General features: G+C 43.3%; 1 protein-coding gene across 4 annotated transcripts in view; it reads left to right on the top strand.

Annotated features, from left to right (window-relative positions):
- FOSL2 (FOS like 2, AP-1 transcription factor subunit) overlaps window positions 1-13,138 on the top strand; it is a 28,193-nt gene extending 15,055 nt beyond the window's left edge. For all 4 annotated transcript variants that reach the window (XM_077925636.1, XM_028724445.2, XM_028724446.2 and 1 more), the window contains exons 3-4: window positions 4,143-4,250; window positions 5,414-13,138. In XM_077925636.1, coding sequence (XP_077781762.1) covers window positions 4,143-4,250; window positions 5,414-5,923 — 618 coding nt within the window. In that variant the 3' untranslated portion in view covers window positions 5,924-13,138. The remainder of the gene's footprint in view (window positions 1-4,142; window positions 4,251-5,413) is intronic.
- The last annotated feature ends 958 nt before the right edge of the window (window positions 13,139-14,096 follow it).

Raw genomic sequence — 14,096 nt, 5'->3', positions numbered from 1 at the left:
TAAATCATTGGGGTGGCTTGATGTCTTTTCCTTCGGCTTCCATTTGTATAAAGGCTTTGGTGGCATTTCCCCCAGTGTCTGTCCTTCTGGAATGAGTAGATTCTGATAGTTATTATTGGATAGTCTCCATTGTTTTCTGTGTTTTGTACTTGATACTTCATTTTTGATTCCAGCCTTGACCTGTACACACAGTTTACCAGAGCACAAAATGTCATTGGGAAGATGGGCAGTATTGTTGTGTTAAGAATAAGTTTTCCTGACCAGAACGTATATTTGGAAACCTAAAGCCAAGTTCTTGTGTTTGGCATACTTTAATAGGGAAAGTTACTGGAGCAGAGCTAGTTTTTAAACAACTTTCTATTTTGCTGGTCCTGGGGGTATATGACTGAACTGAAGAACTGGGGAGGTGGTAACCCAACCTGAGGTTACATCCTAGTCTGTTCAGCCATGAACTTATTCCACCCTAAGAGCATAAGAGGTTGTTGTTGGACCAAATACCTACCTTCTCATTCCCACACTGGCCAACCATGTGTCCCTGGGGAGCCCATAAGCAGGATATTAGGGCAATGGGCCTCTCTCTTGCAGTGGATCATGGTGTTCAGAGTGATTCTGGAGGTAGCACATAGCCATCATGACTAGTGTACACTGATAGACTTATTCGCCTTGAATTTGTCTAACCCCCACTTTAAAGCTGTCTGAGCTGCTGCCTGTCACCAGATCTTGGGGCAAAGCGAATTCCATAATACATATTTAAAACAATGCTTGTTTTTAAATGAATCAAAGAAGAGGAGACAAGGCTGCTTCTCTCCACTTAGGCCCCTTTCTGCAGTTTCATCCCGAACCCTTCTGTTTTGAGATCAGTTTCTTCTTTAAAGCACACGCCTATCAAGAGATGATAATAAGAGTCTTTTCTTCTGTGGAAAACAGCTTCAGGGTTAGGTGAGATTAGCTGCTGCTACCAGTTGAATGCTAAATCCTCCACCAACAACATCATGAGTGCCTTTGTAGTAATCTCAGACAAGGATCTTGTCAGCTAAGCTCTTTTTGACTCCCTGTTTGTTTGGCTGCATTTGCATGAAAAAGGTATTTGCGTGAGCCCAGGAGGGTTGCTTCACTTCAGTGACGGCAGATGTAAGCAAATGAGACCTTGTTATTGGAGTTTGGTAGCCTGCTCTGGGTTTTGTAGGCGCCTGAGTGGGATTTGTGGCTGCTTTGCCTGATTTTGGGGGATTACTCCATCAGTGGTGCGGCCCTTTCCAGGGGAGTAGCACTGTTGGCCTTTTGCAGCAAAAGCAACAAAAGAGTCTTGTGGAATCTTAAAAACTAAGGGCTGTATCCCTTTGCCCCCAAGCTGCTCCGGAGGGTCCCTCAAATCTCTGGAACAGATTTTTGAAGGTGCCTGGGGGACTGGAGAGAAGGGGAAGTTCTGTTGCACAAGGGGAAGGCTGTTGTGCAAGGGGAATGGCAGCACTGGGTACAACCCTCAGAATTCTACAGCATATGTTTTCATGGAGTAGAGTCTTCTTTGGGTTGCTGCCTCTGGTGTCCGAGCTTACAGAGTCTCCAGGGCTTCCATCATATTGATAAAATGCAACAGGTTGGGTCAGTTAATGGCTCTCAGTTTTGTCTGCATTTATCCCCAATCATCAAAACATTTTATTCTGGAGTAGTCCTACTTGAAGCGTCCTTTGCCAAACTGTGTGTTTGATGCATACAATCTGAGGGGCTTGTCTGAGATCACTGGTCATATATAGGCAAAGAAAGATCACCCTGATCCTATATATTTGCTTTAACCTTCCAGGTGTTGATCTTTAGCAGTGCACACACCCCCCCAAAAAAAACAACCCCACACCGGTTGAACTCAGTTCATTGCCCCCAAACACCAGTGTTTGCAACTCAAGGGTGGTTAACCAGGCTTTGGGGTGCTAACTATTGGGGAGTATCCCCCTCACCACTTGTCAGATCCTTTGTGGACAAAACGGTACAGGGACAAGGAAAAAACATTGGTCAGCTAACATTGCAGCTTTGGATAGGAGGTCTCCCAGCTCTGTAGCAAAGATGCTAGTTGAGTCCTTTATTGCACTGGAGTCAATATTTTTGCTTCTAATCCTATGTTCACTTCTATAGAATGGATAGGTAGGATCAGGCCCTTGCTTTGCCATAAGAGCAGCTTTGTAGTTGGGAGTTTTGTCTCTTACCCATAGGTGGGAAGCTGTAGTGGTGTTGTGATAATTTTATTTTAAAGTTTACTTACCTATTCATTGCATCTATACCCAACCTTCCCTCCCAAGGAGCTCAAGGTGGTGTTCCTAGTTTTCCTCCCCCACATTTTATCCTCACAAGAAACTTGTGAGGTAGGCTAGGCCGAGAGATTGCGATTGCCGCCCCAATGTCACCCACTGAGCTTCAAGGCCGAGTGGGGATTTGAATTCCCCATCTCTTAGGTTCTAATCCAACACTCTTAACCACAACAGCTGTCCGAGAGAACAATAAATGTTCCCTACCTTAATTGTATTCTGTTGTACTTCCTTTAAACCAGAAGAAATTAAGATGGATTACAACTTAATAATGTGGTGCAACCTACTGAAACGCATTAAGCACCCATTAAACTAAAAAAAAATATTGTGGGTTCACCTTACTCCATGTGCCCACTTGACTGCTTTGATCTGCAAAACTGGTACTGTGCCACACAGTCCTCATTCCACACTTGTAAGAAATCATTCTGTTTGTGTGGTGGCACCTAAGCTTTGGCACTCCCTGCCTATTGACACCAGGCAGGCACCTTCACTGTATTCTTCTTGGCACCTGCTTAAAACACTTTTTGTTTAGGCCAGCCTATCCAGACACATAGATGTTTGTGTGTTTTAATCTCCCTTAGTTTACTGCTGACTCTAATGCTTTATATAAATGCTTTTCGTTACTTGTTTTTAACTTTTTCGTTGATAATTTTAATGTTTCTTGTAAACCACTTGGAGCTTTTGTTACACTCGAGCAACAGTTTAAATAAATACATAAGCCATATCAAAGGAACAGTAAAGCATTATGAATTGTAATTGCTTTGGCCTCCACATGAGCTGCTGCCTCACAGCTGTATATGTGCTCGGAGGCCATCTTTGATTCCTTTGTGACTTTCATCTTCTCTCTAGGGCTGGGCTGATTTGGAAAGCATAATGCGTTAATGATGGAAAATCCCAAGCGATGCGAGTGAAAAGTACTTCTTGATACCAAACAAAGCAGCCTATTTTTTGATTTGATACGGGCTTCTCCAATTTGTCCTGCCCTTGAGGACCTTGGCGCCTGACCTTCAAGTTAACAACTGTTTTTCAAGAGGGAAGAGGCATATAGTTTGTTTCAAGAAACAGAAGCTTGCAACATCTTCCTATGCTTTTACCTCACAAACCACCCTCGTTGTGAAACAACTTTGGGAGAGAATCGGCCGTGTGTTTGGCCTTGATTGCAGATTCACTGTTGTCTTGCCCAATCTTCCTCTTAAGTTTCTTCACCCTTTTGCTCCTCCTCAATCACCACCACCTTGCTCACTCTTCCTCTGTGGCTGACGTTCCCTTGAAGTTGTTAAGGGGTTTGCTTTTGTGACTAGTGCTCCTCCTGCCTTGGGGTTCAGAGGTTCAGGGCTGCCAGCTTCCTGAGTCTGGAACTGTGGTGGCTGTGGCGTGATGAGCGCAGCCCAGACTGGCTGATCCATCTCCCATGCCTGAGCCTTGGCTCTCCTTCTCAAGACTGGTGCTATGACACAAGTGGTTCTTTCTAGAGAATTTTCTTTGTAATACAGGGATTGTAAACCTAACACCCTTCAGATGATGTTGCAGCAACATCAATGGTGAACTTGGTGACGTATAGATGTTGTCGGATTCCCCCTGACCAGCTGAGTAGGGCTAATGGAAGTTGTAGAATCCAACCTCATATTTTGGGGTGGAGAGGGGGGCACATGTTCCCCACCCCATATCTTATAACTAAAACATGTGATATATGACTATGCCCAGAGAGTTCAATGAACATGCTGTGGAGTACACCAGACGTGGCTCCTTTCTCATTGTGGTTGATCGTTTGGAAATGAGTTTTCTTCTTTTACCACCTGTGATCTGATGGTGTTGTGTTTTTTCTCTTTGCTTGTTTGACCACAGTTGTCGCCTGAGGAAGAAGAGAAGAGAAGGATCAGGAGAGAGAGGAACAAACTAGCAGCTGCTAAATGCCGTAACAGACGCCGAGAGCTGACTGAGAAACTTCAGGCAGTACGTATTCCCTCCTTGGAAGTCTCCTCCTTTTTTGAGAATGCTCACTTTCAGAAGCCATCCAGAATGGATCTGTTTAATAAAGTTTGCATAATATACTAACCCTCTTCTTCAGCGGGTTTATCTTCTAGAGAAATTTGGAGTGGCCTGACACAAGTTGATGTAGTGCAGGGATCACCAACATAACACTTGGGGGCGCACATGTGCTCTCAGAGGTGTGCCTCCAGGGTCTTTCTCCCCTTCTCTCCCCGATGAATTTAGGCTTGAAAGAAGTATTCTATTGTAGCCATTAAAATAGCTTGTGGGGTGTAGATGTCTGTGTGTGGTGCCCACAACCATTTCTCCAGTTTGCAAATGGACCCCAAAAGGTTGGTGATCCTTGATCTATGTGGCAGGTCTCCCAGTTCTTTCCTGCTGGGTTTACACATCATGACACAGCAAGCATTGAAGTGGTACCATGTTCCTCAGAGCATCAAATGCTTCTACTGTTCTCTGTTTTCTACTGTCCTCTGTTCTGGCCCTGTCAGCTTTTAGACAGCCAGGAGACGAGAGCTATCTTCAGCATTCTTCACATGCAGAGCTGCTGGGATCAGAAATGCTGCAGTGGCTCCTGTTTGCAGTGGATTCAGGATGTAGCTGCATCCGCATGTTGAGGGAAGTGTGAGAGGCAGTTAGCTCCTGCCTTGTTCTCTAACCGATATGGTACCTATCCAAGCAGTGTGTTCATCAGTGTGGAAGACGTTCATTCACTGTTCCACAGCAATGAATACTAAGGTGCAATATTTAGGGATACTGAGCCTTCTATATTTTGATTGAACATACCACTTTGCTGCAGTGACTCCCTCTCCCTCCAAAAATGTGCGGGTTAAGATACCTGAATATTGAAAACACCTGTTTCTTAAAAAGAAAGGGAGAAAGAAAGCATTAGTCAGCAGAGGTTTTTTGTGCCACATTCTGAGTTGCCCAAACTTATTTTTGTTTCCAAATGTGTATCCTGTCCTTCAGTGGCTAGTCAGCATTCCTCAAACCACTAACTTACAAATATTTATATTAAGCCCCATCTATCTACCTTGTTGCTCACCTTGTTGTATATTTTAGTTTGGGCTCTGTACAAGCCGCTATTGTTGCTGCCGCTGATCATCTTGTTTCTCCCGGATCTGTAGGAAACCGAGGAGCTGGAGGAAGAGAAGTCTGTGTTGCAGAAGGAGATCGCCGAACTCGAGAAAGAGAAGGAGAAGCTGAGGTTCATGCTGATGGCCCACAGCCCCATGTGCAAGATCAGCCCTGAGGAACGCCGAACCCCGCCATCTCACAGCCTCCAGACCGTCCGGACTGGAGTGAGCAATGCTGTAGTGGTGAAGCAGGAGCCCGTCGAAGAAGAGATCCCCTCCTCCTCCTCTGACCTCGAGAAAGGGCAGAGATCAGTCATTAAACCTATCAGCATCGTCGGGGGCTTTTACGGGGAAGAGCCGCTCAACACTCCCATTGTGGTGACCTCGACACCTGCCATCACCCCCGGAGCATCCAGCTTGGTCTTCACCTACCCCAGCGTGCTGGACCAGGAGTCTCCCCTCTCCCCCTCGGAGTCTTGCTCCAAAGCTCACCGGAGGAGCAGCAGCAGCGGCGACCAGTCCTCGGATTCCTTGAACTCCCCCACTCTGCTGGCACTGTAACCCCTTTTCCCTTTTGCCCCCCACCCCACTCAGTTACTCTGGAGGGGGAAACCCCGCCTTTGAGATCAAAAGACCAGCACAACGACTTTTTTCTTTTTCCCCACCAAGCACAAGGGCAGCAAAAGCAAGAAGAGGGAAATAGTGTGTGTAGCTCCAGAAACTTCCTGGGACGGGAAGAACCAGAACAAACGTAAAGCCATATAGGAGTGGGGTGGGGAAGCATTACTGGGACCCAAGTGCTTAGACTACATGGTGTGTGCGTGTGTAGAAGTGGGTGGGAGAGCCACACTCCCCATCCAAAGTTTAGTGCGAACGGATGTGAGCTTCAGTAAATCGCTAGCCCGTTCCCCTGCCATTGCTGATGAATGGACTGGCGAGACCAGGTTCTCTTCTGTGCTAAGTAGTACATTCCAGTTAGTTTGATCTCATTTGGGCCTTCACCTTTTTACTTTCTGTTGGATACCATGACATTTCGAAAACTCTAACAAAACAAAAAAAAAGGCTTGTGGCAATTGTCATTAAACCGCTGCTGATGTTAGGATCTGCCTACGCGGCATTCTTGCTGTTGTTGGGTGAGGGGGTTGGCTTTTTGGATTAGATGGTGCAGAGCTGAGAGAAGAATAAAATAATAGGTCCAAATGGTTCCTTTAAAAAAAAAATCAACAACACTCATAGCACCTTTGTTTTGGGGGAAGTGGGGTAGCATGGAAAGAAACAAGTGTTGGATATTCTGTTGACAAAAAAAAAAAAGAGTCTTCCCCAAAGAGACTGGAGTATGCAGATAAATACATTATTTCTTTTTGCATTGCAAAAGCTATGACTGCAACATGCCTCCACATCAGTGGACCAGGATCGGTGCCAAGGGAACTGGGGAGATGCCAGAGTGAGTTTCCACTAAGCCTTTGTCTCTGGCATGGGTTGTTCTGTAGTTGGCGTTTTGCCAAATACGGTGGCTGGACCCTACGTTGCCTTTCCCCTTGGCTGCCAGCCACCTTGAGTGTGATGTCTCCTCCCCACTGGCATGCCTGACTCGGATGCTGGGCTGCTCTCAAACAAAAGCCACCAGCTCCATCTCTGTGAACCGTTGCAGTGCAGCAGTGCTGCTATTCTCTTGTGGCTGGTCCAGGAAAGGGATTTACTGAGGGCAAAAGTGCAGGAAGCAAGCTGGGTGCTCCCTTGGATAATTCCTTTCTCTCTGTGTGTGCGTGTTGCGCTTCGCTCATCAGTTCCTAGCCAAAGTTTGTGTGTGTTGCAATTTGATGACTTCAGGCCTTGTAGTTCCTTGGCTCCCTTTCTGGTCCTGGAGACATTAGCGGAAAAATTGTTTTCGTGCCTGAGTATGGTCCTCTGCCGCGCTCTTGTCGCTGCACATTCAGGTGGATATGGCTGTTTGAAAACCTGTGCTCACTACTGAAATGGGCAGCGGGCTTTGCTTTTTCTCGCATCTTCTGTGGTGCCTAGACAAAATCCTATTGCACTTAAAACAGCACAGCTGCTTGGGTTTGCAGAGCTGAATTGGAGAGAAGTTTGCTGGGTTCTCCCCTTGTTAGGTTAAGGCTTTCTTTTGTATAGAGAACATCCCGTTTAGCCCAAGCTAGCTAGGGTTCCTGTCATGAGCATATTTATGTTTGCAGGTTTCCACTATCATTTTTGTTTTCATTTGACCTCAGGATTTATTAGGCAAGATGGCAGGTGGATACATGATTTCACTGTGCTCTTTGGAGACCAGCTTTCTCACCTGGGGGAATCTCTTCAAGCCATGTTAACTCCATTGGTGAGCATCGCTGCCTTCCTTGAGACTCTGCCTTAACAGCTGGGGAATTTGCTTAAGTCTTTTGAGTGTTTCCACTGAAGTCAGTGACTCAACTCCCATTGACTGGCTGTTGTTTTTTTTAATGCATCTGGATATCAGCCATAGTGTTAGGTCAGCTGCTTGCATGTCATTGTGAAAGGCCAGAGGTTCTCAAACTGTGCTTCCCAGGCTGCTGGCAGCCCACAAGCTGCATTCATGTTGCCCACCGAAAACACTGACCAACAAGGATACATGACTTCACAGAACGGTGCTCAGAAAAACAGGCACATCCATCCAATTAGGAAAGTAAGACTATGCTTTATTAAAATGCAAGGTATGCATTGCTTTGCTTTGTAGAACAAAAGAAGTTTATTAAGTAGTCTGGTGAGACCACCAGCAATTTTCAAGTCCATCCCCTCAAAAAGTTTGAGAACCACTGTCCTAGGCTATCTTCTGGCTAGTCGGAATAAATCAAAGCCATACTTAATAACAGCTACAATGAGAAGAAGCCAAATTCTGTAACCTGAATCAAGCATGCACGTATTTGAGTATAATTTTGAAATTCGCATTATTTATATTGCCTGTGCTGGCCATGGGGAGGAGAAAAGAGCTATGCAAAGCGCTAAAAAAAACTACCTCTGTCCACCGGCAGTTGCGCTTAGAGCCCTTCTGTCCTCTTAAAAGTTCACCAGGCATTACCTACATATTTTCAAGCTTCTCTTTGCGGAAAGTAAAGCCACAGTTTGGGGTTTTGGATGACAGCACAAACCGCATATCCATTTCGTGGATCCGGCCTTTAATACTAAGCTGCACTTCAATCGCACAGTCGCTTAAACTCAGAGTAAATGAGAGTCGTGGTAGTAACTCTTCATATTTAAAAGCAAACTATACTGGAAAGGCATTTTGTTCAAGATACTAAAATCCAGGCATTTTTCTTCTGACATTTCCCTTTTTAGACAGTGCCACTGGAAGAGACTCAGGCTTGTATTCAGGGCAAATGCTATTCAGAGTAGACCTCTTGGAAATGAATGAACCTGGGCTAGCCATGCCCATTAACGACAGTGAGCCTACTCTGAGGACTAGCGTTCCTGGTTCTAAGCATCATGTAAGAGAAAATATTCTAAGCATAACAGGGAGAGCAGAAAACTGCATCATCTGACACTAGGATTTTTAAAAAAATAAAATAGCACAATATACCTTTCACTAAAATCACTGATGTGCTCTCTGAAATACTGCTTGTCTCAGCAGGCAAAGAACATTTTTTTAAAAAATCACATGTTGCTAGCCCATTTAACTGCGCTGGGTCAGACTGACCCAGGCTTCATGTCCGTCTTTGAAATCCTTGGAAAAGAAAAGGTTTGAATACAACGGAGGCATCTTCTCTGCCAGGCTTGTAACTATTAGCAGAAAAGAAAGAGCATTCTCTGAAATTCCCAGTACTATCCAAGTGCACATGAAGGTGCCTTGGGCACATATGCAGGCTTATCTGTGAGGCTGCCATTTGCTAGTTGGTTTCAGTGGTGCTGCTGCCGCAGCAGTTTGATAGATAACTCTGGGCAAAGGGCACAAAGCTTTCTCACCTGTTAACAGAAAACCTGGAGAGGACTAAAGAAAATACAAGGGTTGGCAGGGCTTTTTGCTCCAGCTTGTTTTCTAAGTTGTAAAAAAATAGGAGAGGCAGGACTTGGAACTTGTTGGTGTTGTGGCAAGTATGAAAGGTGGTAGGCAAGGTCTGTGGAAGAGTTCCATTTTTCAAAGTTTGCCTTGGGAAAGATCTGGGTTTATAGCTGGAAGCAATTAGAAAAGAGGTCTCTGAACTGCTTCCTGTTGTTGACCTCAGATCTGTCCTCAGGCAACTTTAGTGTGTGGCCGTGTACATGCCATATACATTTAGAGCACATGACTCCTCCCCCTCCTCCAAAGACTCCTGGGAACTGTATTTTGTTAAGGGCATTGGAAATTGTAGCTCTTTGAGGCACAAAATACCATTGCCTGGCTTCTTTGGGGAGAAGTATGGTGCTTTGAATGTATGGTGTGTAACCAGCCTAAGTGTTGCTTGTCTTATACCTATGGGTTTATATATATATATTTATCACTTGAATAAGGTTCCCTGGTGAGCTGTGGCTCACCTTCACCCTTTCTGCTGGCCAGAAACGTGTCTTGCCACCGTTCTCCACAAAGGAACTTACTAGGGTCATTTTGTGGCAGATAATCCTGTGCATCTGAGTCTTACAGTCGAATCAGGCATGTTTTGCTGTGTGAATCCAGTTTTAGCTCCAGATTCTGCTTTTCATCTTCTCTTGTAAATTTGTACATCTGAAGGGGTTATATCGCACTTATTTCCTAAAGCTGCCCAAATGAAACTCCAGTTTAATCCTTGCAAGGCATGAGCAGTGGCTTTTGGGCCTCTTGGACACTTTTTCTTGATTAATTCTTCCACTTCTTCTTGGTCCTACAGGATGATAGAGACAGATCTGGGTTTTAGTCTTGGGATGTCAGCCCGCAGATGAAACCCTGGTGGGATTAATTATGTCTTGGCATAATGGATGACATCTCAGCTGTAGACATTATGAAGCCCCATGTCCCAGTGATGGCTTTACTGTGGAAAAGAGACTAGAGATGTTTTGTAGGTGAAGCCTGGAACAGATAGCGCTCTGATCTAGGAAACATTCCCCTACTTGTTTTTGCATGCATCTTGATTTTTACGGATGTCTTTACTCGTTAATTTGCCATACTTTTGGGAAAACCTAGCACCTTTGTTCCAAAGGAAAATATATTTGTGTCCCAACACTAACTCTCTTTAAAATTCCTGCTTCCTATCCATTCCAGCTTCTAATGTTTGAACTTTTCCTTTCCATTCAGCTTAGAGTGCAGTCCAGCAAGAATTATGGCTTTGGAGCTCTGTTCCATTTCAAAGTGTTTTGTCTTAGCCTGGGTGATGTAGATATAGGATGAGCACAGTCGTTTAAGGGATTGTGCTCTTAAGTCAGCAATGTGCTTGTGATAGAACAGGACCTGGCGCCATCATGTTGGTGTCAATAGATTTCCTCCACCACCTTTTTTAAAAAAAATAATCGATCTATTAAGTTCATTTGAACCTAGCAATGTGCTGCTTTTATATTCTGCTTGGCCTTAATCCTAAAAGTACTCATTGCTTTCACATTTATTTATTGGCAGGCAAACACTTTTTGTGTCTGCTCCAGCAAATCTGCCCACCATTTAATTTAACATCCCTCAAACGTGTGTTCCTGTTTTTTAATGCCAAAATGAAATTCTGCAACATTTTTTTCAACACACACACACACACACACACACTCCCAGAAGTATTTTCAGTCATTAGAGTGGGTCAAATATTTTAAGAGAGGGCACAAATGATCCCATGTTTGTTTTGTTATTTATATTTATATAAAAAATGTTTACATCTTTTTCTCTGCCTCAAATCTGTATTTTAAAAACAACTTTATCCCCCTTCCCTTGCTGACTTTTAAAAATGCTGTTTTGTTTTTTTTTCTTTTATAAAGTAGATGACTTGGACTTACAATCTTGGGTTTATGGATTTCCCCCAATTCAGTTGTGTCATTTTCTGTTCAGTTGGCTCTGCCCTGCTTTCTGCTGTGTCTTCTCAAATTACATGCAGGATTTTTGTAATTTTCAAAAATGGTGGTGCCCAAGCATCTTACTTTCCTAGCTTGCTGTAGCTTTCATTTGCACGAATTCTTTCTTAAGTAAGCCATAGGTATCAAGTGGTGTGCATCAAAACACAGGCAAAATTTTGTTGGGTTCGTTTTTTAAGGGCAAAGGCTATAGTTCTGTGGGACTCTGGCCAAGCCTCTATCTGAACGATTGCAGAAATGAAGCCCTTAGATTATTCCTAGGGCGTGTTAGCTCACTAATTTGTGAACTAACAAATTTGGACTTTTCTCATTAAGTACAAATCCTGTTGAGGTGATCGTATATATGATCACATAACTTAAGTAACAACTCCAGTTGCCTGCTTTTTAAGGCACATCACTGCTTGCGTACTCTGCTTACTCAATTGGGAAGAAAATCACGTCAACAGAAGGGAAAGCTGCAAGAAGATCAAACCGCATGTGTTCTGGGACCTTTGCAAAATCAAAAGCCAGAAGAATAGAAGAAAGCAAATGCGTTTGTGCCTCTCTGCAAGCGGGACGAGAGAAATGGGAACCACTAAATTGAGCAGGGTGGGAATCCTTTTTTTTAAAAAAAAAAATTTGTATAAAGAAAACTTCTTTCTAAAGAAGCATAATCAATCCTCTGCAAATAGTAATAGATGAGGCCAGACGAACTATTTCTAGGTACAAGAGATGAATCGAAACTTTTTTTCTGTCCTATGAAACGACTCTCCTCCCTTTCCCATTTCGTACAATTAAAAGGTTGGTCCACTTTCTTGTTTGTGGCTACTTGTTGTGGGGGGGGGGAGGGGAATATGAAATTATGTGTAGAAAATAGACAACAGGTTTGTATTTGCTCAGTGAGCGGATAAAGTGTTGTGTCTGTGTATATATAGATTCTACTGTGTAGTCCACAAAGTAACATTGGTAAGAGAAGAGTGTATCTTTATTCACAAGGTAGTTTAATAGCGTAAAATGGAAGAATGCTTTAAGATTCCTGAAGATAAAAGGGCCTGGATCTCTCTCTGTTTACATGACTCTGATCCTAAATGCACTCCTGTTAGATGTTTGTATCTATACTGATGATAACACTGGTAGAGGAAACGGTTCTCAGTGATCTTATTTGTGCAAATTCATGGAGATCAGTAAATTTTTGGGTGTGCCATTATATTTCTCTTCCACACAGAAAAGTAAGTTTTTTCCCTCCTTTGCTTAATTCGTGGAGTGGAATTTAAAATTACTGAATTGGAATCCCTTTTCTCTGATCTTTTGCATAGATCTTCCCATGGCAGAGAAGCTTGGCTGAACGGTCATCTTCTCGCACCTTTCCTTGCTATATACAGGCCTACAACATTTGCACTAAAAAAAAGATGTCAAAAATAATTATATGAAAGCTGGTTGGAAAAAGCTTGCTGCTACGAAAGAACGTATGAAAATAATGGCCATGCTTTTCAGTTTTAATGGAGTAGTACCATTTTGTAAAGTAAAAAAAAAAAAATCAATCTAGAATGAAACGAATGAAGGTTTTATATATCTTGTCTTAAATATTACCGTTTTTCCTTTCTCTCGCCCTTCCTTTCCCCCACCCCATCTTGATACCATTCCATGCCTGTCATTGCTCCTTTTCGTGATGATTGAATGTGTTCACTACCCCCAACCTGCAAGTTCAAACACTTGTAAATTACGCTTTCATGGCACTGCGGACACCTTTTTTGTATAGTGAGAGCTAACTGGAGTTCTTCTCTCTCTTTGGTTGAAGTCATTAAAAGATATCCTTTGAAGTCATTAAAAGATTCTCTTTGTGATGACTTAATTAAAAGCTTGCATTCTCCTTCTGTGTAAACAAGCATTGATAACGCTGGCACCTCCAAGACGGTTGGTATATTTTTCTGGGAGGGATTCGAGCACAGTCTGGGAAATTTAGGTTTGTGCGCAATTTAATCCACTTTCACTTAGCGCTCTTTCATTCTACTGTGCTTTAAAATGCTCTTAAAAAAAAGAAAGAAGCAAACTTTTTTTTCGTTCAGGAAAGGGATGGGGAAATGTATTGATAACTTTGAAATGAACAGATGGTCAACAAGAAGACATGTAAACACCCTGCAAACAAATCGGGATGAATGCTCAGGTTTTTTAAAAAAATAATACCCACTCTAAAAACAAGAACAGCAACAACCCAGAACAAATGCTCCATAAGGAGCGGACACAGTTTAACCGCTACATAAGCTTTGCACAAGCAAATTGTGCAGTAGCAGGTGTGGCAGGTCAGAAAGTATCTTCCATCCGATGAGATTCTTCTTGGAATGGCTTTTGAGAAGTGGGGATAAATGGGGAATAGGGGAGAGGCTGAATAAAGGAACTTCCATAAAAGGGAATCCCTTCACCAAGAGTTTTATCAGACTTTTAAAAAATGGGGGAAGAGACAGTGGGGATGTGTTATAAGAGAGCAGGAATGCATAATAATGTTCAGCTCCAGAAGGAAAGCACTTGCAGTATGATTAAAGTGGTGTTCTAAATATGGTTGCACTGATGATTATGATGATAACATGAGTGCACTCTTATTATCCTCCAGTCTGTTTGCATAGTTGACATTCTTTCCTGGATAGACAACCCTGTGTGCTTAATGACTGCATGGCAGGGAGACAAATCAGCACGTGCAGCTTTTCTTGCCGCTTGTTGGCTATCTCTTTTAAAGGCACTGGAGTCTGTTTGCCGACAAAGGAGTGCTTTTAAGGCTCCCCTGTTCTGCTTC

The sequence above is a fragment of the Podarcis muralis genome, chromosome 3 (assembly GCF_964188315.1).
Source record: "Podarcis muralis chromosome 3, rPodMur119.hap1.1, whole genome shotgun sequence".
NCBI classification, from domain to species: Eukaryota; Metazoa; Chordata; class Lepidosauria; order Squamata; family Lacertidae; genus Podarcis; species Podarcis muralis.
This window is presented reverse-complemented; position numbering and strand designations above follow the sequence as displayed.